Source organism: Taudactylus pleione, unplaced genomic scaffold, assembly GCF_031769625.1.
Source record: "Taudactylus pleione unplaced genomic scaffold, aTauple2 ptg000845l, whole genome shotgun sequence".
NCBI lineage: Eukaryota > Metazoa > Chordata > Amphibia > Anura > Myobatrachidae > Taudactylus > Taudactylus pleione.
Window position 1 is genome coordinate 1,952,090 of NW_028285247.1, and position 23,699 is coordinate 1,975,788.

Sequence of the window (23,699 nt, forward strand, 5' to 3'; positions counted from 1 at the left end):
TGGCACAAATTCAGTACATTTTGTGAAATTTCAGATCATGTCGAAGAAGCCTTAATGGAACATTTGAAACTGTAAGGTTTTTTGTCTGTGGAATTTCGTAGCTTTTTATAATTTATTAACCATCAAGGTTTTGATGAGCAAACCGGGCCACCTGCAGGGCAGAAGGACAACAAATAGGTATGGACGTATCAGTGAGATCCATTCATGCATCTGTTACAAAATGAATGTGTAATATAAAAAAAAAAGACGTACCCCCACAGCACAGCCAGCATCGGGCTTTGGAGCCCCAGTGCTGGTTGTACTAAATACAGGGGACAAACTATGTAGGGGGGTCCCCTGTATTAAGCACAACCAGCACCAGGCTAATCGGGGTCAGTCCTGGTTGCCAAAATACAGGGGACAAATGACGTAGGGGTCCCCTCGAAAAAAAATGAATTCTCCCATAGAGAACTCCCGAGGGGGGGCATGGTGTTTAAGGGGCTATACCTCAAAAGCTATTGGAGGTACCTAGCTGAAATTTGGCATGGGCTCGTAGAACTGTCACTTGGTGCTGCATATTTCAGGGCAAAAACATAAAAATAAGGATTTGGGAGTAATCTAAAGTTCCAACTGTCAATTTTTTCTGACACTCAATTAGGGCCACTTTTCTGCTGTTTTTTTATGGGGGGTTTTGGGGAAGGCATAAGTCAGGGTACAGGGCAAACTTAGATTTGGGGTCTGATTTTAGGTAGCTATTGTTCCAGATCAGGAGCTTTTGGGGTTCAGGTAAATTAGAAAGTTACTTTTTAAACTATTACCTCACGAATGTGTTGTTATACAGATAGGAAGCTTCAACTTGTTGAGCCTCAGTTGGTGCCTTCAGCAGGTGTACTCACTGTGGCTTCACTTGAGTGCACAAAGATGGCTGGCCAGTGCGGGTGGTGGGACTCGGGTGAAGAAGCAGACATTAGTTGTGGCCGGGACCGTGGAGGGGGGTGTTGGTGGCATGATCGATGCGGGCTTAGTTCAGGGATATCCGTGATGCCTGCATCGTTGTGTGATAAAAATAAACACAGATGCATGGACTGTTCAGTGAGATCCGTCTGTGCTACTATGCTTAACAGAATGAAGGTGTTAAAATAAAAAAAAATTAAAAAGGCATTCCCCCCCCCCAGTCCCCTGCCTCAAAAAAACAACCAGCATCGGGCTCTGCAGACCCAGTACTGGTTGTGCTCAATACAGGAGACAAATTACATAGGAGTCCCCTGTATTGAGCACAACCAGCACTAGGCTTTTCAGACACAGTCCTGGTTGCCAAAATCCAGAGGACAAATGACATAGGGGTCCCCTGTATGCAGCGCAACCAGCACTGGGCTCTGAGCTGGTTTTGGAAATACAGGGGGAAAAATGCATGGGGTTCCCCTGTATTTAACAACCAGCACCGGATTTTTTCTAGCGGGGGGCTAATGCCACAGCCAGAGGAGCCCTTTCACCAGGCCCCCTGGCCGAACCATCAACCCTGACTACTAGTCAGCCCAGGCTGTGGATCACTGGGGAGCTGGGGTCCCCCTCTCCAGGGCACCCCAGGCCGATAACCTGGGGCTACTCCCGGTATCCCTGGGCGGTGGGTGCCCGGTTGATTATGTAAAGTATAGTGCCAAATAGAGAGCTAAAATATTGTCTTATGCAGAAGCACTACAGGACTCAGCAAGCCTCCCCCGCATGCTGGTACTTGCAGAACCACAAGTACCAGCAAGCGGGGCATTAAGGGCTCGCTGGTACCTATAGTACCCCTTAAGAAAAAAGAAGAAAAAAAGGTATTCCCATAATGGGGCACTCACTGTTCATAAGTCACACTCAATTGTGATGTTACTATAGTGTTCATGTTAAGAAGGTGATTTTAAAAATTAAACTTTTATTAATTATATATTAAAATTGAATCAGCTAAATATTACTTCAAATATTAAATAATCCTTGATCCCATATATGGAAATAAATAAAAATAATTATGCCTGAAACCACTCTCTCAAAATAGTCAATCTTATCTTAGGCAATAATAATATATGCCGTACTGACAGATGTCTGTAGAACAACGGGCTAATCTCTTCAACATGGGTATTTACTTTTACCTTTAATAGTATAACCACTTATTGTAACACCACGGGTTCTTTTTATAACTGAATTAATGTATACAAATCCGATACACTTGTATCTAATGTATCGAGTAAGGTAGCAGTTTACCAAAAATCTCTTACAATGTCTGCTTGTCACATTAACTTAAAGGTGCCCTCATATCTAGAGTAAATGAATCTTATAGATCTCTACACATGACAATATTTGTCTCTCATTAACACTGGGAACAGTATATTTTAATGGTACATATAATTATCACGTGATCGAACGATCTTATACTGCTGTAATATTCATGCGGAAATACCTTCTATGCCCTGCACCATATAGTTAATGACTCCTTCATGGCTTGCACCGGTATATTAATGGTATTGGCTTCAACAGGGGATCACTTAGAGTAATAAGTACCCATTATACACAAACCAAATATCCGGCAGACATTCATCACATTCGTTGGATGTGTATTAACGGTGGTATGATCATTTGGATACTCAGTGCATATTAACTATAACGCACCACGTATCTCTTACCAACCTTCTCAAAATTGTTCTTGATCTAATCTTGGGCCATAATAGTATCCCTCGTAAATGGTAAATACCTGCCAATCAGGGTACTAATGATACAATTATATTCAGTGCCTACATTAAAATGTCAGTGTATCAAAAATTATTATCTTGCAGTATCCTCCTATCCCAACAGTATGAGGTGTAATCTTGTTCACACTAAGTGATTAATCTGGATCACCATATGAGAAACTATTTGTCTCTCTTTAATATATATAAGTATAAAAACACAAACACTCAAACTGTGTCGTATTGCTGCAATATTCAAGTGCTTGTGTAGTGCATATTATGCTAAGCACCATTCATCTAGTGTACTGCACCGCATAATTATTCACTCCTACACAGTTACCATTGGTACTTTAGTAATATTAAATACACAGTGCGTGTTATACTAAACATCATTCAATTAGTGCTCTGCACCGCATGAATGGTAACTTGTTCCCGGCTGCCGCTGGTTGTAAGCCATCCAATAGGAAGGTCCACTGACTCTCTCTCTCTTAAGAAGTTCTTGAGTGAGGTCTCCACCTCGTATCCCCAAGTTCACCTTCTCTATACCAAATACTCTCAAATTGGCAGATTGACCTTGATGGTAATCATAATAATGTCTAGCAACAGACGTAAGTTGCTTAAATTTTGTCAAGTCTGTCTTAGAATTTCTTATACAACCTATATGCTCCAACACTCTGTTTTAAAGGTCTTGTGGTCATCCCTACGTATTTCTTGTCACATGGACATATCAAACAATATATAACCCCTTAGAGGATTGTCTAACAGTTATGTCAATCATTAGAATAGATGTTGATTGGAGAATGAATCCAATATAAGTTGTTACAACCCCGGAGGCGGGTTGCTCCTATGAGTAAGCTAACCAGCGAAACGCGCGTCAGGAGACACACGGTGCACAGCTCTTAGCGTGCACTATGTGTTTTTAAATATTGCCATACCACTGATAAATGCATACCTAACGAATGTGATAGATGTCTGTTAGACATCTGGGCTATGCAAAACGGGCACTTATTACCCTCAGTGATCTCTCGTATTGTCTATTACCTACACACCGGCGGCAGCCGGGAACAAGTTACCAATCATGCTGTGCAGAGCACTGAATGATGTTTAGTATAACACGCACTGTGTATTTAATATTACTAAAGTACCAATGGTAACTGTGTAGGAGTGAATAATTATGCGGTGCAGTACAAACGGATCTCACTGAGCCCGTCCGTGCATCTGTGATTATATATATATATATATATATATATATATATATATATATATATATATATATTATATTAGAAAAAACAGAAACTTGCACACTCAGCCTGAGTATACCGGTGGGTGCATGACCTTAAACTTGGTTAATAGCAGCAGTCCTGTGAAAGACGATCAGCACACCAAATTGAATGCAAAAAAAAAAGTCTTTATAAAGCACATAGCATGTATCCCATAATCAGTTCCACAAAGCTTCCAAACGTGCACAGACACACTAATAAACTGTATGAAAACAAGGGAAAAACTTCCCATATAAATTGAATACTCATCGCTTCATGTTGGAAACAATGATCAGGGTAAGCAACCCGATGCCCATGCCTGACAGCAGCCATTTCGGTGGGTACGTGCACCTTCTTCCTGGGGCAGCATAATGCATACAGAGCCAACTCTATCTGATATACACACCTGGCCATCCGTCAACACCCACAATCATCCACAACAAACACGCTCACCTGTATAATCCCACCGGGATCTCACTACTGCGTGGTGTTACTGGAAGTGACATTCTATCCAACTTCCTGTACAATGGAACGCAAGCCATAGCCAGCGTAACTAAGTAACCGCTAAGGCTACATAACTAGTTCCGTAATCGGAATACAAATAAAGTTGCCACGCAACCATAAAGATAACCTTATTTACCTAATGAGAGCGCATAATGTAGTGGACGAAGCGGGCTAAAACGGATGAACAGATGTGATCCATCAGTATAATACATGCTAATAATCCCACAAAAAATACATGTAGAACACATAAAAAGAAAAAGTTAAGGCAAAAAACTGATTATAAAAATCAAGAAAGGCTTAATTCCTCATTTAAACCAACTGGAGAAATTGATTTCAAATCATAGATCCATCTAGCCTCACATTGCAACAGACTCCTATTTCGATCACCCCCTCTTTTCATTGATGGAATTTGATCTATGGGCATAACTTTAAAGTCCAATGGGCTATGTTTCATTTCCACAAAATGTCTCGCTACCGGGGGAGTATTGCCGTCCATACTGATAAAGGCTTTTTTAATAGAGGAACGATGTAAAGCTAGTCGTTCTTTGAGCATTCTAATCGTTTTGCCAACATAGATACGATTGCAAGGGCATTTAATCACATATACTACGAATTTGCTCTCACATGTTAAGCGATGTTTAATCTTGTACACTTTATTTGAAGCTGGATCTTCAAAGGTGCCACCCGTAATCAAAAATCTGCAATTAATACATCCTGGACAACGGAACACTCCATTCTTGGCTGTCAACCAGTTTGTAGACTGCTGCTGATTCACATCAGATCTAGTTATACAGTCTTTCAAAATATTGCTCCGTCTATAGCAGATCATAGGTGGTTCTTTGCACAAATCTCCCAAAATAGGGTCAGCTTGAATAATATGCCAGTGTCTTGAAATTGCATGTTTTAGTATAGTGGAACTGATAGAATACGTAGTTGCAAATCTAATGCGTTCAGATTTTATTTTGACATTTGGTCTCAAAAGTGTGGACTGATCTAATTTCATGCATTTATCGATTGCCTCTTGTACCATCATTGATGCGGCATATCCCCTCTGAGTAAACTTGTTGCCCATTTTTCTCAGTTCTGCCGATAATTTAGACCTATCTGATGTAATCCTGGCAACCCGCACCAGTTGAAAACTGTCTGCTGCCAATAAAGTGTTCTTATCTGTGGCCTTATTATAAACTATTGTTTCAAAATGACCAGCTTCTAATTTAATCATCACATCCAAATAGTGTATCACAGATGTACTAAAATTCAAGGTTAATCTAATGGAATTTAGATTCTTGAAAAACTTAATAAGGTCCTTCTCAACTCCAGTCCACACCACAAAAAGGTCATCTATAAAGCGAACATAAATCAAAATATGCTTAGATAGTGGATGTGATAATATATGTCTTAACTCATAATTCTGCATATATAAATTAGCATACGCCGGGACCATATTCGAACCCATCGCGGTTCCCTGGCGTTGGAAAAACAATTCATTATTAAACAAAAAATAATTCTTATGCAAGATAATATGGATCAAAAGTATAAGAAAATCAACTGGTGGACCCTTGTAGTGTGGACTGGAGGTGACCGCCTCTCTCACAGCACTCATACCTTCATCATGCGGGATGTTCGTATATAAATTAACAACATCGAAAGTAACCAACAAGACGCCACTGGAGGTTACGGACAATGCATTTAATTTGTTCAAAAAATAAGTGGTATCCTTTAAGTAAAAGTCTGTCTGCTGGACCACAGGCTGAAGCCAAAAATCAACATATTGCGAAAGACTCTGACACAACGACCCCCGGGAGGAAATGATCGGCCCCCCAGGGGGGTTGTGTAATGTTTTGTGAACCTTTGGAAGCACGTAAATCAAAGGTATTACAGGAAAATCCTGCATAAGAAACTTAGCTGTTACTTCAACCAATGATTACTTAACCCTAAGTTGATTACACTATCAATTTCTTTTTTATAAGTCGATGTAGGATCCATTCTCAATTTGATATAGTTAGAATCATCAGACAACTGTCTAGAAACCTCATTAATATAGTCAATCCTATCTAAAATCACGATACCCCCGCCCTTATCGGCGGGGCGTATCATTATTACTTTTTTGTTCTTTAATGATGTGATTGACTGCTTCTGACTTAAAGTGAGATTGGAAAAGGAGGTTTTCTGTCTAGCAACCAAAGGCATCACCTCTTTTTTAACCAATGATATAAATGTATCAATGAAGGGAACATTAGTATTCGGTTCAAAAGTACTTTTAGGCCTAAATTGTCCGGAATTTACCGGCACATTCTCTTGATTACCAAAAAATGTTTTTAATTTTAATTGCCGCTGAAATTTGTATAAATCCACTTCTATATCGAATGGCTTTTGTTTATATGTCTGTACAAATGTCAACCCCTTCGACAAAACTTCCATCTCGGTAACTGTTGGAACATAACTAGATTGAAAACTATTATTTCTTTCTGTTCCTGCCTCTGTTCTGCGTAATTTTGCTTTTTTGACTTATTTCTCCTCCCTCCCCCTCCTGCAGGGTTTATGTCTGAAATTTTGTCTAAACTTTATAAAGGAACCCTTTCTCTTAAAAAAAGGCCCTTGTTATTGCTGTTATCAGAGTCACTACAGGAAGTCTGAGAATCCAAATCAGTGTACACTCTATTAACACGTTGTCTTCTATTACCCTGTCCTGACCTCCAGGGGCGCCTTGTGTCTCTACCCTGCAACCACTGGTACACTCTTCCTTCTTTGTAATCATCACGCACAGTTTTATATTTCATTTTTTTAAAAGACAACAATTCCGCTTTAAATGAAGCCACAGAAATCTCCAGCTTAGATAACCAATCTACATCCTTATCTTTAGATAATGTATCCAAACCAGTAGCTTCGCACAAAACAATTTCTTTTTCTAATAGGCTGATTTCCAAATTGACCTGCTGTATTACAGATATCATTAGGTCTAAAGAGCATTGGTTCAATATCATGCACCATTGACGACAAAATTCTTTATTATTCCTGCCCAAAGTTGGCTGGTTTTTAATCCTAAAACCACAAGGTATTAGATTCTCCTTATGGTATTGCGAAAGGGTTAATCCATGTAAAGACAATTCCACATGTCTCTTGTTCAATTTGACAAGATCATTAAACCCTTCCTTTGGGCTATCAATATCAAACTGTAGTGCATGTGTATTGGCAAATAAAATTTCAAAGATATCCTTTTCACAAAAACGCTTCGTCCCCATAAGGTCAAAGGTCTCAGCCATTGTTGGATCCATATTGACTTAAAACAATCTCTTGTAGCGGAGGTGCAAAAATTCCATAAATGAATGTTCATAGAAAAAACAGAGAAACTTGCACACTCAGACTGATTATACCGGTGGGTGCATGACCTTAAACTTGGTTAATAGCAGCAGTTCTGTTAAAGACGATCAGCAAACCAAATTGAATGCAAAAAAAAGTCTTTATAAAGCACATAGCATGTATCCCATAATCAGTTCCACAAAGCTTCCAAACGTGCACAGACACACTAATAAACTGTATGAAAACAAGGGAAAAACTTCCCATATAAATTGAATACTCATCGCTTCATGTTGGGAACAATGATCAGGGTAAGCAACTCGATGCCCATGCCCGACAGCAGCCATTTCGGTGGGTACGTGCACCTTCTTCCTGGGGCAGCATAATGCATACAGAGCCAACTCTATCTGATACACACACCTGGCCATCTGTCAACACCCACAATCATCCACAACAAACGCGCTCACCTGTGTAATCCCACCGGGATCTCACTACTGCGTGGTGTTACTGGAAGTGACATTCTATCCAACTTCCTGTACAATGGAACGCAAGCCATAGCCAGCGTAACTAAGTAACCGCTAAGGCTACATAACTAGTTCCGTAATCGGAATACAAATAAAGTTGCCACGCAACCATAAAGATAACCTTATTTACCTAATGAGAGCGCATAATGTAGTGGACGAAGCGGGCTAAAACGGATGAACAGATGTGATCCATCAGTATAATACATGCTAATAATCCCACAAAAAATACATGTAGAACACATAAAAAGAAAAAGAAAAAGTTAAGGCAAAAAACTGATTATAAAAAACAAGAAAGGCTTAATTCCTCATTTAAACTAACTAGAGAAATTGATTTCAAATCATAGATCCATCTAGCCTCACATAGCAATAGACTCCTATTTCGATCACCCCCTCTTTTCATTGGTGGAATTTGATCTATGGGCATAACTTTAAAGTCCAATGGGCTATGTTTCATTTCCACAAAATGTCTCGCTGCCGTCCATACTGATAAAGGCTTTTTTAATAGAGGAACGATGTAAAGCTAGTCGTTCTTTGAGCGTTCTAATTGTGGGTGTTGACAGATGGCCAGGTGTGTATATCAGATAGAGTGCTTTATAAAGACTTTTTTTTTGCATTCAATTTGGTGTGCTGATCGTCTTTAACAGGACTGCTGATAGATAGATAGATATATATCTCTATCTATCACACACAGATGCAGGCATCACGGATCTCCCACATCCGTGCCATCTGTCTGCCACAGATTCCCGCAGCCCTCACCACCGCCGCAGATGTGTCCTACACCGATCTCTCCGCTGCCTTCTCCACTGATACCCGCTACACCGCCGTTGGGTCCCCGCCACCGGTTCCGCCATTGCCGCGCCGCTAGCACTCGAAAAAGGCAGCCATCTTGGTACACTCAAGTGAAGCCACAGTGAGTACACTTGCTGAAGGCACCTACTGAGGCTGCACAACAAATAGAAAGTTTCAATCTCTATAATGGCACAATTGTGAGGTACTAGTTTAAAAACTGTAACTTTCTCAATTACTTGAACCCCAAAAGGCCCTTCCCTGGAACAATAGCTACCTAATAAATCAAACCCCAAGTCGCCCCCTACCCAGAGTTATGCCTTCGCAAAATCCCCCATAGAGAACAGCAGAAAAGTGGTCCTAACTGAGAGTGTCAGAAAAAAATTACAATTGTAGCTTTAGATTACTCCGAAATCCTTTTTTTTTTTTGCCCTGAAATTTGGCATGCAGCACCAAGCGACAGTTCTACCTGTCCATGCCAAATTTCAGCTTGGTACTTCCTATAGCTTTTGAGGTGTAGCCCCTTAAACACCATGCCCCCCCCCCCCCCTCCAGAATTCTCTATGGAGATTTCCGGGTTTTTTTTTCAATTCAGCCATAATATAAGGTGTGTGTAAGTATCACCCAAATGTACAGATGTGCCCCTCATACACCTAGGCTCAATACGCCATGCGGCGCAAGACACCTGCTGCGAGTAAGTGTGTACAGTTTTTTTAGCCCAAAAAAGCATCTCAGTCAAATGTAATAAATCGATTGCAGGAGACTGCACTGATTGTATACGAACCACAACGGAACTTGGCGTGGAAAATAGCCGTGGTCGCTGCATGGTAGCACTTTGTATACAGCTGCAGACTCAGTCACACACAAGTGTCGTATATTAAAGCAATCGGTGCAGTCTTGTGAAGCAGTTTTGTCACATCGTATTACAACTAAGATGCATTTTCAGGTGAGAAAGACCCGATAATTGATGCATTTGTCTGTTATGTTGTAAATGTCCATTTTACTCTTTTGTGTTATAACTTAAATGGAGCTGCTATTGAAACATTTGCATGCTTATGGGCCCAAAAGTCTTATTAGCAACTACATTGGTTTGTTTCCAAAAATGAATGATGAGAGCATCATAGAAAAGGATGGAGATAATGAAAGATGCTGCTCCCGTGTATGCAGATAAGGAGTTAATAGAGAAGCCAGTATGGGTTCTGGCTCCTGCACTATGCACTGATCATTTTCCTGTACAGTGTCTGGGTAATAGAGTATGCTGTTATTGATCTGCGGGCTGAGAATGCTTAGCCATGTTTAAACCCAATGTGGTCATCTCCCTAATTGAAGAATGCATATATTTATTTGACACGTGCACGTATCACATTGCTTGGTAGGATTGATAACCCACCTGCCCCTTCCTGAAAGAAAAATATACGAGATAGCTCCCTCGTGGGCATTAAATAATGTTTAACAAGTTCATTGATAGAAGCCACAATGAGGAAAAAAAATGTCTTGCAAGATCAGAAACCTTCCCTTTCACTCGCTTGACTCTAGAATTTATGGAGCATTACAAACTGCTTGTTGTGGTAGGATGTCCACATTGCGTCACTGTAGTGCATATGTGACTTGTTCATTTAATCCTTGATTGATTTTGTGTCCCTTCTCTTTCTTGCTTTATCTGTAGAAATTAGCCATGCATTCTGGCATGGATTACGCCATCATGACTGGTGGTGATGTTGCCCCCATGGGGCGAGAAGGAGTTACTGCAATGCATAAAGTATTTGACTGGGCTAACACCAGCAAGCGAGGGTGAGTAATGGGAGTTATTGTGTGTAAAAAAATAAATAAATAAAAATATATATATTTATTTCTAAATCACAATATATGTAAAGGTGATTAAACATTTTGCATTTTTTTTGCAGTTATGGCCACTGTTGCAGCTATTCATGTTATACACTTTGTGATCTAGGATAAATATGGAAAGCATATAGTTATGAGCTAGAACTTGAAAGAGCTGTTTTGAAAATAATGTATATTTATACTTAAGTATCAGAGGTAAAATGCAGGTTGGGTTTCTAGTTGACTGGATACCCCCTTCCCCACCCGACACCATGACCACAATAACCATATATAATTAAATTTTAGTAGATCTGCATGCTTTAAAGGTCTCAGTATCACAAATGAAATTATTACAACAACCAGTAATGATTACACCTGTGCACCATCTAGGAGATGTGGAAAACATGCACTGTTAGGGGTGCACTACTATAGACCATCTATAGGGTTAATTATTAATACTGAATAACATACACTAACCAGTGCACAAGGAAACCAATGTGTACATTATATCCAGGGCAGTGCTAGGTTCTTCTGCCATTCCCACAAACTCCTGGACTTGCTCAAATGCTCTGGAATGGTGCTCGCATCTAATGGCTTAACTGTTTGCTGGCCTATATATATCGGAATTATGACATTCACTGCACATTGTATGACACATAACTGTTTTAAGTGCTAATTATTTCCTCTTCATGGGCTGGCTAAAATCAAGCATTTGGAGACCCCCTCTAGGGCAATCAAGCATTTGGAGACCCCCTCTAGAAATTCTGCGTTTGCCCTTGAGCATGGCTTTATTTATTATTATTACAAGTTATTTATATAGCGCACACATATTCCGCAGCGCTTTACAGAGAATATCTAACCATTCACATCTGCCCCAGTGGAGCTTACAATCTGTATTCCCTATGACATGCACACGCACATACACACTATGGTGATTTTTTTTTTTTTTGTGGGGATGCAATTGACCTACCAGTTTATTTTTGGAGTGTGGGAGGAAACCGGAGTACCCGGAGGAAACCCATGCAAGCACTGGGAGAATATACAAACTCCACACAGTTAGGGCCGTAGTGGGAATCGAACTCATGCCCTCAGTGCTATGAAGCAGTAACGTTAACCATTACACCGTCTTAAGAAGTATACTTATCTATTGTCTGCAAATACCATGCACAAGGGTCTACTTCTGCTGGAATTCTCTCTTACTGATGTTTTATAGACATATTATTTTTAATATTTAACACGCACAATGATTCTCATTTTTCTCCAAATTAAGTTGACATAGTTTTAGTCAATGTTACTAGTTCCAGTGATAAGTAGATAAGTGAATTTAATGTAATATTTGGTGACTATTTGATATTAAATGTATACGTAAATCTTTATCTATAAGCACAAAGTTCAGTCATTTTGAGTGTTTGGAAATGAACGCTGACTAATGTGTGATTTTTTTGTTTTTGTATAAAGGCTATCAAATATATATTGGTGCTTAACACAAATGGAAATGCAACATTACACTGCTGATGTGTAGTCTGATTCCTGTCTCTTTACACAGCCTCTTATTGTTTGTGGATGAAGCAGATGCCTTCCTAAGGAAGAGATCCACAGTATGTAAATACTTTCTTGTCTATGCTTTTCATACTAGATTGTGTCTGAGCTTCCCAGTATTCCCAGCAGAATTTCCCTCTGTGGGAACAGGTTGGATGTTTTCTGACCCAGTCAAAAATAGACAAGAGGAAATACAAAAAAGCATGCTGCTAAGCCAATATATTGATTCTGCAACTTGCATTTTCTATATCCTAGTCAAATATAGTATAGTGAACTTGTCATCGGGAGATGTGGATTTTCTTTGAATCAAATAGCATAAATTAAAAAAAATTTAATAAAATTAAAAATCAGCCAAGCTGAGCTGGATTGCGCTTTACCCTGCACATACTTAACCAAACAATATATCGTTCGTCGTTAACGATTTCCAAATCGTTCGATCGTTAACGATATATATCGTTTGCTGTACCCATCACCTGATGACCATCTTAAAGATTTCTGCCCAAATTTAAATAGGCTGTACTATGACACAGATGCATGCACAGATCCGTGCATGCATCTGTGTAAAAACAAAAACAAGACGTGGAGTCCCCCCTAAAAAAAGACGGTGGTCCCCTGTATTTAGCACAACCAGCACTGGGCTCAGTGAGCCAGTCCTGGTTTTGAAAATACAGTGGACATAATGAGTAGGGGTTCCCTGTATTTTCCATAACCAGCACCGGACTCTTACTAGCGGGTGTGTAATGCTACAGTCGGAAACTCTTTCACCGGGTCCCCAGGATAAAATGTAATCTGGAGGGTGGCATCGACCTTGTATGCACGTGAACTTTATTCTGTCTGTACACAGTGAGCTAGAGCTGGTTCCTTCAACACCGCATACCTCAATAAATGACCTGACATTACCACATTTTTTTTAAACGTGTTACTGTGTTTTTGTTTTTAGGTGGTCACTCTTCATGTTTCTGTATCCAGCTCAGTAGTTGGACTCCGAATCTCATGTTGACCTTTTGCGTGGACTCCTGTCACTTCTTTAAAAAAAAAAAAAAAGTGCATTCCTTAGCCTATATTACTGGGAACCAGTAGGATCAAGCAATTTAGTTGCTGGAGAGCATCCTAAAACTATGCTTCTAAGTATAGTGGTGGTGGACAAAGCTTTTCCTTACAGAGCTCAAATGCCTTAATCTAAAAGCTTTGGCGATTGTTTGCATACACTGGCCATGGGACTTAGATATGGGGCACTCACTATTTGCTTGTACATAGCAGCCAGTATAAATGGGGTCTTTTTGGCAAACTGTGGCTGATATAACACTGCGGGCCGCGTTCGTTTGAAAGAAACATTGCGCTTACCTTGTCTTCCTTTAGCAAATACAGTGAAAAATAATCCCATCACTATGTCATTGGGCTCCAGCAGTAGGATCACGCAGCTGAGCGGCGGTGTGTGTGATTATGTCCTCACACCTTGGTCTGTACTCTTGTCTTTTTATTTTACACTAAACTGCATTCCCATTTAGCAAGCTTTTGAAAATCAAGCGGTTAGCCAACTTCTGTCCTTACTTTATTAGGAATCCAAACTTTCAGAAGCCATTTTTAGATCTCATTTTTTACTTTTTTTTTTCTATATCCTATTTTGTGGCTGATCTAGTCTCTCTGTCCTAGAAAACATCTTATAGCTGCATGCTGAAATCGGTCCTGAAGGAACTACTGCTGAGGCAGGATTGGTCTGGGGTTGTTATTATTATTATTATTGTTATTATTATTATTTAAGGTCTTTAGACTTCTCATTTTACAAGACTGGATTGCAGATTTCATAAAGACAGATGTGACGGACAGTCATCTCCTTTTGTTCTGTTTTTCAGGAGAAAATCAGTGAAGATCTGAGGGCAACGCTAAATGCTTTTCTCTACCGCACTGGAGAGCAGAGTAACAAGTGAGTCGTATATAGGAGTGCTATACCACAATTTGTTTTTGGCTTTGTGGCCAGCTTTGAAGGACGTTGAGAAGGCTAAATACCCAGGATGGTTTTACCAGCCCTGTATTTAGACATTGTTTTAAGAATGGGATTTATTTCTGTCATTTTGGCCATCTGGAGAAACGTAAAAAGCATGTTTTGTGTATATATTCTTATTTGATCCTCCTTCACCCAAAAATATAACTTTATGCTTAAAGAAGTGGAGAAAATATATCCCAGAACTAACCGAGAAATCCTTGAATGGAGGAGAGGCCGGGATTATTATCAGATAGGGACCACGGAGGAAATGTATGTATTAAGCCTCTTAAAGTGCAGAAGTTGCCCATAGCAACCAAGCAGGTTTTAGCTGTCATTTATCAAGTACATTCTCTAAAATGATAGGTAGAAGCTGATTGGTTGTTTTAAGCACTGTCTCTACTTCCCCACTCTTTAGAAGGTTTGATTCTTATTCCCCTATATATATATATAATCACAACTCCGTATAAATTTGACCCTCATATATTATCGCTGATAGGTAATATTGCACAGACTTAGAAAACAGAGGTTTTGTGTCTCTGCCTATTTTAACTTTTACCTTAGCACTGAAAGTGAAGCAGTGCAGAGATGGCAGGGGTCTTACCCACTGTATATTTAATAACAGAACCTGTTCAAGTAGGTTGTGCCATAGTAATTATTTTTTTCGATCTGTATTGTATTTTTGTGTTCTTGTTACGGAGTAATCACATGAGTTTATGACTAAAATGGCTGCCTCCATTGAACTCCACGATGTACTCGTAAGTGAATTAGTAGAAGGATATTTGCGTTATCATGGGGCAATATAGTTTTCCTATGCACAGCCTAGGAAAAGTTAAATGACTCTTTAGCCACCAGCTGCTAAAGCAACCTTTAACACTTACTATACCTTGTGCTAGGCATAATTAAGAAAACCATTTTTGTTATAGTTTTATGCTATCCCTTCATACACAGTATGTGCAAACTTATGGGCTTTTGTCAGACACCCCATTGTCTGATTCAATATATTTTGGGTACTTTTGAGATCAAACCAAGCCTCCTTTTCCCATTGATGACCTAGGTCTACCCTGTTCTCTGATTAGCCGATTTTATGTCCCACACTTTCCTTGCTGCTAGGCCACACCCACAAGATGATAGATAGAGATTGTCTTTTCCCAGTTGGAAGACAATGGTAGCTCCTAGATCTTTATACATCTGTTTACATACTACAAATACAAAGGGGAAATATATATTAGCGTTGGAGCCTCATAGCAGAAAATGGCTGACCGCAATGAATAATAATTTGATGGAAACTGCATAGCTAATATTAATACAGGGGCTTTATTAAAGCTGGGTACACTCTAGACGATATGTCATCCAATCCCGCAGATCGGAGTGACATATCTGGTACATCTTCTAGTGTGTACCCATTAAATGCGTGTGCACACCCGCGGGTCGCTAGCAACATCCCTCATCGGCCCTACCCCAGGGCAGACGGGGGATGTTGCCAACGATACCATACTGCAGAATGCAGCTTGACACATCCCTCCGCCTGTTGGACCCGGCATCGGCAAGCGTGTTTGCACTTGCTGCATGCCGGTCTCGTCGCCGCGTTGGGAGATGCTGTGTCCTAGCAGGATTCTAAATGTCAGTGTAGCAAAAAAAAAACGTCCAGTATTTGTGTCCTGCTTGCAGAAGCGGACAGTATACTCCCTGCTTGTTTAAAAAAAAAAAAGTACCTGCGCCAAAGTTTGTACAAGTTGCTCTTTGATTTTACTTAGCCCTCACGGCTGAATCAGCCCTGCAGAATCCAATTTTTATGTTATGTCAAGATGTGACAACTTTTCCATGCAAGTTTACTATAGATGGCAATTTTATAGAACGTAAATTCTGTATTCGTTTAGCTGAGTTTATTTGCAACATTAATGCATTTCATTGTTTAGTATCATGATAAAGAGATAAAGCAGTTGTTGCTTTTCTATAGTAAATGGTTAACCGAGGGCTTCCTGAGAGTTCTGTCTCTGCCTGTGGAGTAGATTAATGTCTTATCATTAAGTCTTTTTGTTCTATAATGAGCAATGTTAATGGTACAGCTTGTTAAAATAAGCATTCAGTGCATAAAAAGTGTGGGGTTTAACAGACACAGGGCAAAGAAAAAACCTCCCACACAACTGCACCGTCTAATTCTGCTGCTTCTATTGGTTTGGAAGAAATGGCAGTGATGCAAAATGTAATCCCCAAAATATAACTGTACTGTGTATCTATTGCAGACAGTATCATCTCCTTCCTGCCTTGTATTGCAGAGCAGTTTCAGTCTAGCATAGCATGTCACAGCATCGGGGATAGGCAGCCAATGGTGGTTCAGCATCTAGGAAACCATAGTTCTCTTATTCTTTTGCAGTGGAACATATACCATTTTTTTATGAAGTGAAAATAATGTCGGCAATTGTCTTGTTTAAAGAGCAGATTGCTTTAAAATATATTTTCTCCTTACAGAGCATGAACACAAAGAAATGAGGCTAAAAATGTAGCACATGGTTTATAGCCCACTGTACTAATTATAATCAAAGGTTTCAGGACAATAGAAACCCTTTTTGATTAGCTGGACTGGCCTAATGATGAAACCTTAAATGTACAGAATCAATGTAATGTAGCAATTTCTACTTCAGGGTCCACAGGGTTGACCTTGGGGTATAGCTGGATCTGGATCCATGGACACCACGCAGTTAAAGCTTTAGCTGCTCCCAGGATGCACTTGGGTCCGTCCTCCTCTATACCCCGCCCCCGGCCACAGCACCTCAGTTTGAGTTGGTGCCCGGCCGGAGTCGGGTCACCTGCGCAGGGGGGCTGCAGGAGCAGCCCCCAAAAGCTTTCTATTTTTTGAAAAAAAAAAAAAAAAAAAAGAGCCTGTTAGATTTTTATTTTAAAACAGAGGCTCTAGTGTGGCAGCGACGGGCTGTCTATGCAGATGCCCACGCTGCCGCTCTCCTTCCCCGCTGGCGCCGCGACGCCAGTACTGCACTGGGGATCGCGGCGGGAGGCCAGAGTCCGTACTAGCCGGACTCTGGGTCCCTCCCTGGACTGCTGCCGGAGTCGCCGGGGACAAGGTAAGCCGCGAGTCGCCGATTAGCGGCGGCTCGCGGGTTTTGCCTGCAGATGCAGTCCTTTGCCCCCGGTCCTAGGGGACAGACCGGGGGCCGCTAGCGGTGGCGGCGGGCTCCCCCTCTGAGGAGGAATAACCCGTGGGACCACTAGACCACCAGGGATATATGGCAAGCGGGATGCCGGCAAGCCCTGGGGTTAATATGCTAGCCAGGGGAGGAAGCCTTCCCTGTCAGCGGCTCCTCCCCTCAGCTCAGCGCGCCTTTCAGCACGGAGTCTGGCGTCGCTGAGCTGCAGCTACTCGGCCACTCCTCCTCTGAGGTCTCCAGCGGCCATTTTCTCACAGTGGCAGCGCAGATCTTCAGGGAGCACGCGGACCGGTCCCCCTGTGTACCTCTCCCCTGATTAAGGACAGCGTACACAGCACTATAGCCCTCCCAGACACTGAATCTGGGCAGGTTGATTGTAGTGGAAAGGTGCAGTGAGTATATCTTCCTGCATGGTATGTTACTTTTGCTAGTGCTGCCTGTCTGTGCTTATTTTCTACTTACTGTCAGCTTATACCTATCCCTTTACTTCTCCTACAAGCCCTACAGGTGTGTGGGGGAGGGGCGTTTCTACTGACCTCACTTATATAGATCACGTATTTGTGAGGTCCGTCACATACAGTTGTGTGCTACTCAGTGCCATATTGTGGGCTGTTGTTCAGCACACCGGTGAGTACGTTTTACTTCTACCCTGGTGCCAGATATATAATATATTCTGTCATGTCTGACGAGGAGGTTGAGCGCTCAGTGGCTCCGGTGTTGGCCTCCTGCGGACGCTGTTCTGCAGGAGTAGATAGGGAGGATTTGTCACAGGATGGCCTGTGTAGTCGATGCCAGGTGGCTCCTGGCCCATCCAGACCTTCTCTGGCGCAGGAACCACCGTGGGCGATGTTTTCTCAAGTGCTGGTGTCTATTGCGGACCGTCTGTCGGTCCCGACTGCTCTCCCTACTAGGTCGTTGTCCCAGCCGACCATCCCCCATTCCCCGGGTGTCCCGCAGTTATTGCGGAGTCCTCCTGGGTCTCAGTCGGTGGGTCCCTATGCGGGGTTGCCTATGTATATGCAGGCTTCCCCTGTGCCGCAGCAGCCTGTGGTACCTTTTCAGGCCCCTATGGTGACTCCTCCACCCTGGGTGGATGTGCTCTCCAACTCCGTGCAAAATTTGGCGGCCGCTTCCTCTGCTTTTCAGTCAATGTTGCAGACTGACATGCCTTCTAGGATTTCAAAACGCCCACTCATGACACGGGCTGCTCAGGTATCGGACTCAGAGGGTTCCTCAGATGATGGGGAGGTCCCTGATGACACTGACTCGGACGCCTCGGTCCAGGAAATGGATACCAAGTCGTCCATTAATGTGCGAGCACTAGTTAGGGCGGTGCAAGCTATTCTTCTTATAGAGGATGAGGCACCGGTTCCTAAGTCGAAGTTTCCTAGTTTCAAAAAAACTAAGGTGGCTTCTGCGGTGTTTCCCCTGTCGGATCAGTTGACGGATCATATGGCGGTAGCTTGGCAGGCGCCCAGTAAGAGATTCCTTCCTCAGAAGCGGTTGGCTTCTAATTACCCCTTCCCTGAGGCACATTGTAAAAAATGGGAAACTCCACCGGCGGTGGATTCCCATGTCACCCGTTTAACTCGGGGCGCCACCTTACCATTACCGTCGATATCCTCGCTGAAGGATCCCACGGACAGGAAAGTTGAGACTTGCTTAAAGTCTATTTACTCCCTCTCCGGGGCGGTGGCCCGACCGTCCATGGCCATCTCCTGGGTGGCCAAGGCCATTGAGGGGTGGGCCAATGCATTGGAAGATACCTTCCCGGACGACGCTCCGGATGTCCAGCGGGCGTTGTTGGGACAAATGAGGGACGCTGCTTCTTACATTGGAGAAGCTTCTTTAGATGCTAGTCTGCTGACCTCGCGGGTATCGGCTGCAGCGGTGTCTGCCCGCCGATCCTTATGGTTGCGGTCCTGGAGAGCGGACTCTGATTCAAAGAAAGGTCTGGAGGCCTTACCTTTCAATGGGGAATTACTATTTGGTCCGGACTTGGACAAAATAGTGGACACCCTGGCTAAATCCAAGTCGGCCTTCCTCCCTTCGGCGGCACTGCCTGCTAAGGTTCGGAGTTCGGCTTTTCGTTCCTTTCGGGTTCAGGGTAAGGCGAAAGGTCAGTCCTTCCCGAGACAGTCTGCGAGTAAGACGGCCTCTAAACCCAAGAAGCAAGCCTGGAGTGCTCGGCGCCCTTCTTCCAAGCAGGAAGATAAACCTGCGGCCTGATGGGACGGGCCTCCCTCTGGGGGACCTCAGAGTGGGAGGCCGACTTCTTCTATTTGCCCAGTGCTGGCACAATACCACCACGGATGCCTGGGTTCGAGAAGTGGTCTCCCAGGGGTACGCCCTGTCTTTTCGGCACAGACCACCCCACCAGTTTTTCTGCACAAGTCCTTCTCAGGACAAGACCAAGGCGTTACAGGTTCAGGAGGCTATAGAGTCCTTGCTGAAAGCAGGGGTCATTGTTCCCGTTCCTCTATCACAACGAGGGACGGGGTATTATTCGTCTCTGTTTCTGGTGCAGAAACCCAATGGTTCTCATCGCCCTATCCTCAACTTGAAGTCTCTGAACAAATTCCTCAGAGTTCCCAAGTTCTGGATGGAAACGTTACGTTCCATCATTCTGGCGATGGAACCGGGGGATTACATGGTGTCCCTGGACATCCAGGACGCCTACCTCCATGTTCCGATAGCATCTTCACACCAGCGGTATCTGAGGTTCGCTATCCTTCAACACCACTATCAGTTCCGGGCGCTACCCTTTGGTCTCTCCACGGCACTGAGGGTGTTCACGAAGATTATGGCGGTCATGGCCGCACATCTTCGGAACCAGAATGTACGGCTGCTGCCGTACCTGGACGACCTCCTGTTGCTGGCGAGCTCCCCGGAGGTACTGCTTCAACATCTCCACCTGACGATCGCTTGCCTGCAAGCACACGGGTGGTTGATAAATTGGAAAAAGTCCTCCCTGATTCCATCACAGCGGATGGTTCATTTGGGAGCCCTGCTGGATTCGCGTCAGCAAAGGATCTTCCTGACTCCGGAGAAGGTCGCCTCCCTACAGCTGCGGATACGCAGTTGCCTGAGCCGTTGCCGCCTGTCGGTCCATTCGGCTATGAGAGTTCTGGGGTCCATGGTGTCGACATTCGACATGGTGGAATTTGCCCAGTTCCATTCCCGGCCCCTGCAGGGGCTGATTCTATCAGAATGGAACGGGTTACCTCACCGGATCCGCTCTCAGGTGCTGGTGTTGTCTCCGGACGTTCGGCTATCTTTGGCTTGGTGGCTTCAGACAGCTCATCTGGTCGAGGGGCGCCCATTTTGGATCCCGGACTGGGTCCTGCTCACGACGGATGCCAGTCTCCGGGGTTGGGGGGCAGTGACCGGCTCTTTGTCGCTTCAGGGTCGTTGGTCAGCGGAAGAAGCACTTCTCCCCATCAACATCCTGGAACTGCTGGCAGTATTCAGGGCCCTGCAGTCGTCCGGCCCCGCTCTTCACGGAAGGGCGGTACAGGTGCAGTCCGACAACGCCACCACGGTGGCGTATATCAATCACCAAGGCGGAACTCGCAGTCAGGCAGCGATGTCGGAGGTGTCTCGTATCCTGACTTGGGCGGAGGGTCACATTCCAGCGATCTCGGCGGTCTTCATCCCCGGAGTCCTCAATTGGGAGGCGGACTTCCTCAGCCGTCACGACGTGCATCCCGGGGAATGGTCGCTTCACCCAGAGGTGTTTCAGCTACTCGTGGACAGGTGGGGACTGCCGGAGCTGGACTTGATGGCCTCCCGTCACAATCACAAGTTGCCCGTTTACGGGTCAAGGACAAGAGACGCAGGTGCAAGTCTGGTGGACGCGCTGTCGGTGAAATGGACGTTTCACCTGGCGTATCTGTTTCCTCCGATATCCCTGCTTCCTCGGGTTCTGCGGAAATTCAAGCAGGACGGCGGCATGCTCGTGCTGGTAGCTCCGGCGTGGCCCAGACGTCCTTGGTACTCCGATCTCAGGAGCCTCTCCATCGACGCTCCATACCTTCTTCCTCAACGTCGGGACCTGTTGTCTCAGGGGCCCTGCCTTTACCCGGATCTGGGTCGGCTGTCTTTGACGGCGTGGCTCTTGAGACAGCCGTCTTGAGGTCTCGGGGCTTCTCCAGTTCGGTTATTGGTACCATGCTCAGGGCACGCAAGCCTGCTTCAGCACGGATTTATCACAGAGTGTGGCACACTTACTTTCAGTGGTGTGAGTCCAGACATTATGATCCTCAGGTGTTCCGAGTTTCTAGGATCTTGGAATTTCTTCAGTCAGGATTGGATCTCGGCTTACGCCTTGCATCTCTGAAGGTTCATGTGTCCGCCTTGTCCGTGTGGTTTCAACGGCGGATTGCAATACTACCAGACGTTCACACCTTTTTCCAAGGTGTTCTCAGGATCCAGCCTCCCTTTGTGCCTCCTGTGGCTCCTTGGGACTTGGCGGTGGTGCTACGGGTCCTGCAGGGTCCTCCGTTTGAGCCTCTTGAGGCGGTGGAGCTCAAGTGGCTGACATTTAAGACGGTTTTTCTCCTGGCAATTGCTTCGGCCAGGAGGGTGTCTGAATTGGGGGCGCTTTCCTGTCGCCCTCCTTTCCTGATTTTTCACCAGGACAGAGCGGTGCTCCGCACTCGTCCTGAGTTTTTGCCCAAAGTGGTCTCGAAGTTCCATATTAATCAGGAACTTGTTGTGCCAGCTTTTCAGTCCCCTGATCTTTCAGCTGGTGAGACTTCCTTAGATGTGGTCCGGGCGCTTAGAATTTATGTAGACCGGACGGCTTCGGTTAGGAAGTCTGATTCCTTGTTTATCCTCTTTGGTTTTCACAAGAGGGGTTGGCCTGCCAACAAACAAACGTTAGCCCGTTGGCTTCGTTCCGTTATTTGTGAGGCTTATGCACAGGAGGGCTTACCTGTGCCAGCCTCTGTTAAGGCTCATTCCACTCGTTCTGTGGGTCCCTCTTGGGCTGCTAGACGTGGCGCTTCTGCTGTTCAGCTGTGTAAGGCGGCTACTTGGTCTTCAATTCAAACGTTTTTGAGGTTCTATGCGTTTGACACCTTTGCCTCTCAGGATGCATCCTTTGGGCGCCGGGTACTTCTTTCAGCACAGGAGCGTCCCCGCCCTTAGTTGTACTGCTTTGGGACATCCCCAAGGTCAACCCTGTGGACCCCCTATGGACCCTGAAGTAGAAAACAAGAGATATGGTAAGAACTTACCTTTGTTATCTCTGTTTCTACGAAGTCCATAGGGTCCACAGGGCGCCCGCCCTGACGCACCTGGCTTCAAATGGGCTGTGTGGCTGGTCACCGGTTTTCCGTCTCCCATTTCTGTGAGTATGGTTTCTTGTGTGTTCCAGTCTTCCTTCTCTCTGTTTAGTCTCCTCCTCCGGCCTTGGCTGCTTACCAACTGAGGTGCTGTGGCCGGGGGCGGGGTATAGAGGAGGACGGACCCAAGTGCATCCTAAAGCTTTAACTGCGTGGTGCCCATGGATCCAGATCCAGCTATACCCCAAGGTCAACCCTGTGGACCCTATGGACTTCGTAGAAACAGAGATAACAAAGGTAAGTTCTTACCATATCTCTTGTTATTTGTGAGCAGTGATGTCCCATCTATCACTTGACTTATAGGGAAGGTAATGGGGGGAGATCAAAGGTCCTCACAGAATGGTCGGGCAAAAGCATCTTGCGACCAGTAATTTGACTGTTTGTCCCTCACACCCCATAGGTGCATAGTAGTAGTGATGTTTCTCTACCATAATATACAGTAGTGTGCGTAGCCGAACAATGAGCACTGGATCTCTCCCTATGATGGAATATACAGCTAGGATGGGTAATACACACCAGGTTCTAATAACAATCAAATAAGGACAATTATTACCACATTTTCATGTGTCCACCTTTAATGTCTCCAGGAAGGTACTACATACATAATACACCATTCAATTCCATAAAGTATTGAATTCCGTGTGATTTTCTGGCAAGTATTGGGTGCTTCCTTTTCTTTTCTGAAATGTTGCTCAGGAATTTCTGTGCTAAATTCCCAGAGGTCTCAACCATAGTGATCCCAGTTGGATATAGAGGGTTATTTTTCATTTAAGATTAATCTGCTAATGCAAA

At 43.9% G+C, this 23,699-nt stretch overlaps 1 protein-coding gene across 1 annotated transcript in view; it reads left to right on the forward strand.

The window, feature by feature from the left end:
* Window positions 1-23,699, forward strand: part of ATAD3A (ATPase family AAA domain containing 3A) — a 140,127-nt gene that overhangs the window by 57,356 nt on the left and 59,072 nt on the right. Inside the window, exons 11-13 of the mRNA XM_088458632.1 lie at window positions 10,718-10,842; window positions 12,419-12,470; window positions 14,265-14,335. Of these exons, the coding sequence (XP_088314758.1) occupies window positions 10,718-10,842; window positions 12,419-12,470; window positions 14,265-14,335 (248 nt within the window). The remainder of the gene's footprint in view (window positions 1-10,717; window positions 10,843-12,418; window positions 12,471-14,264; window positions 14,336-23,699) is intronic.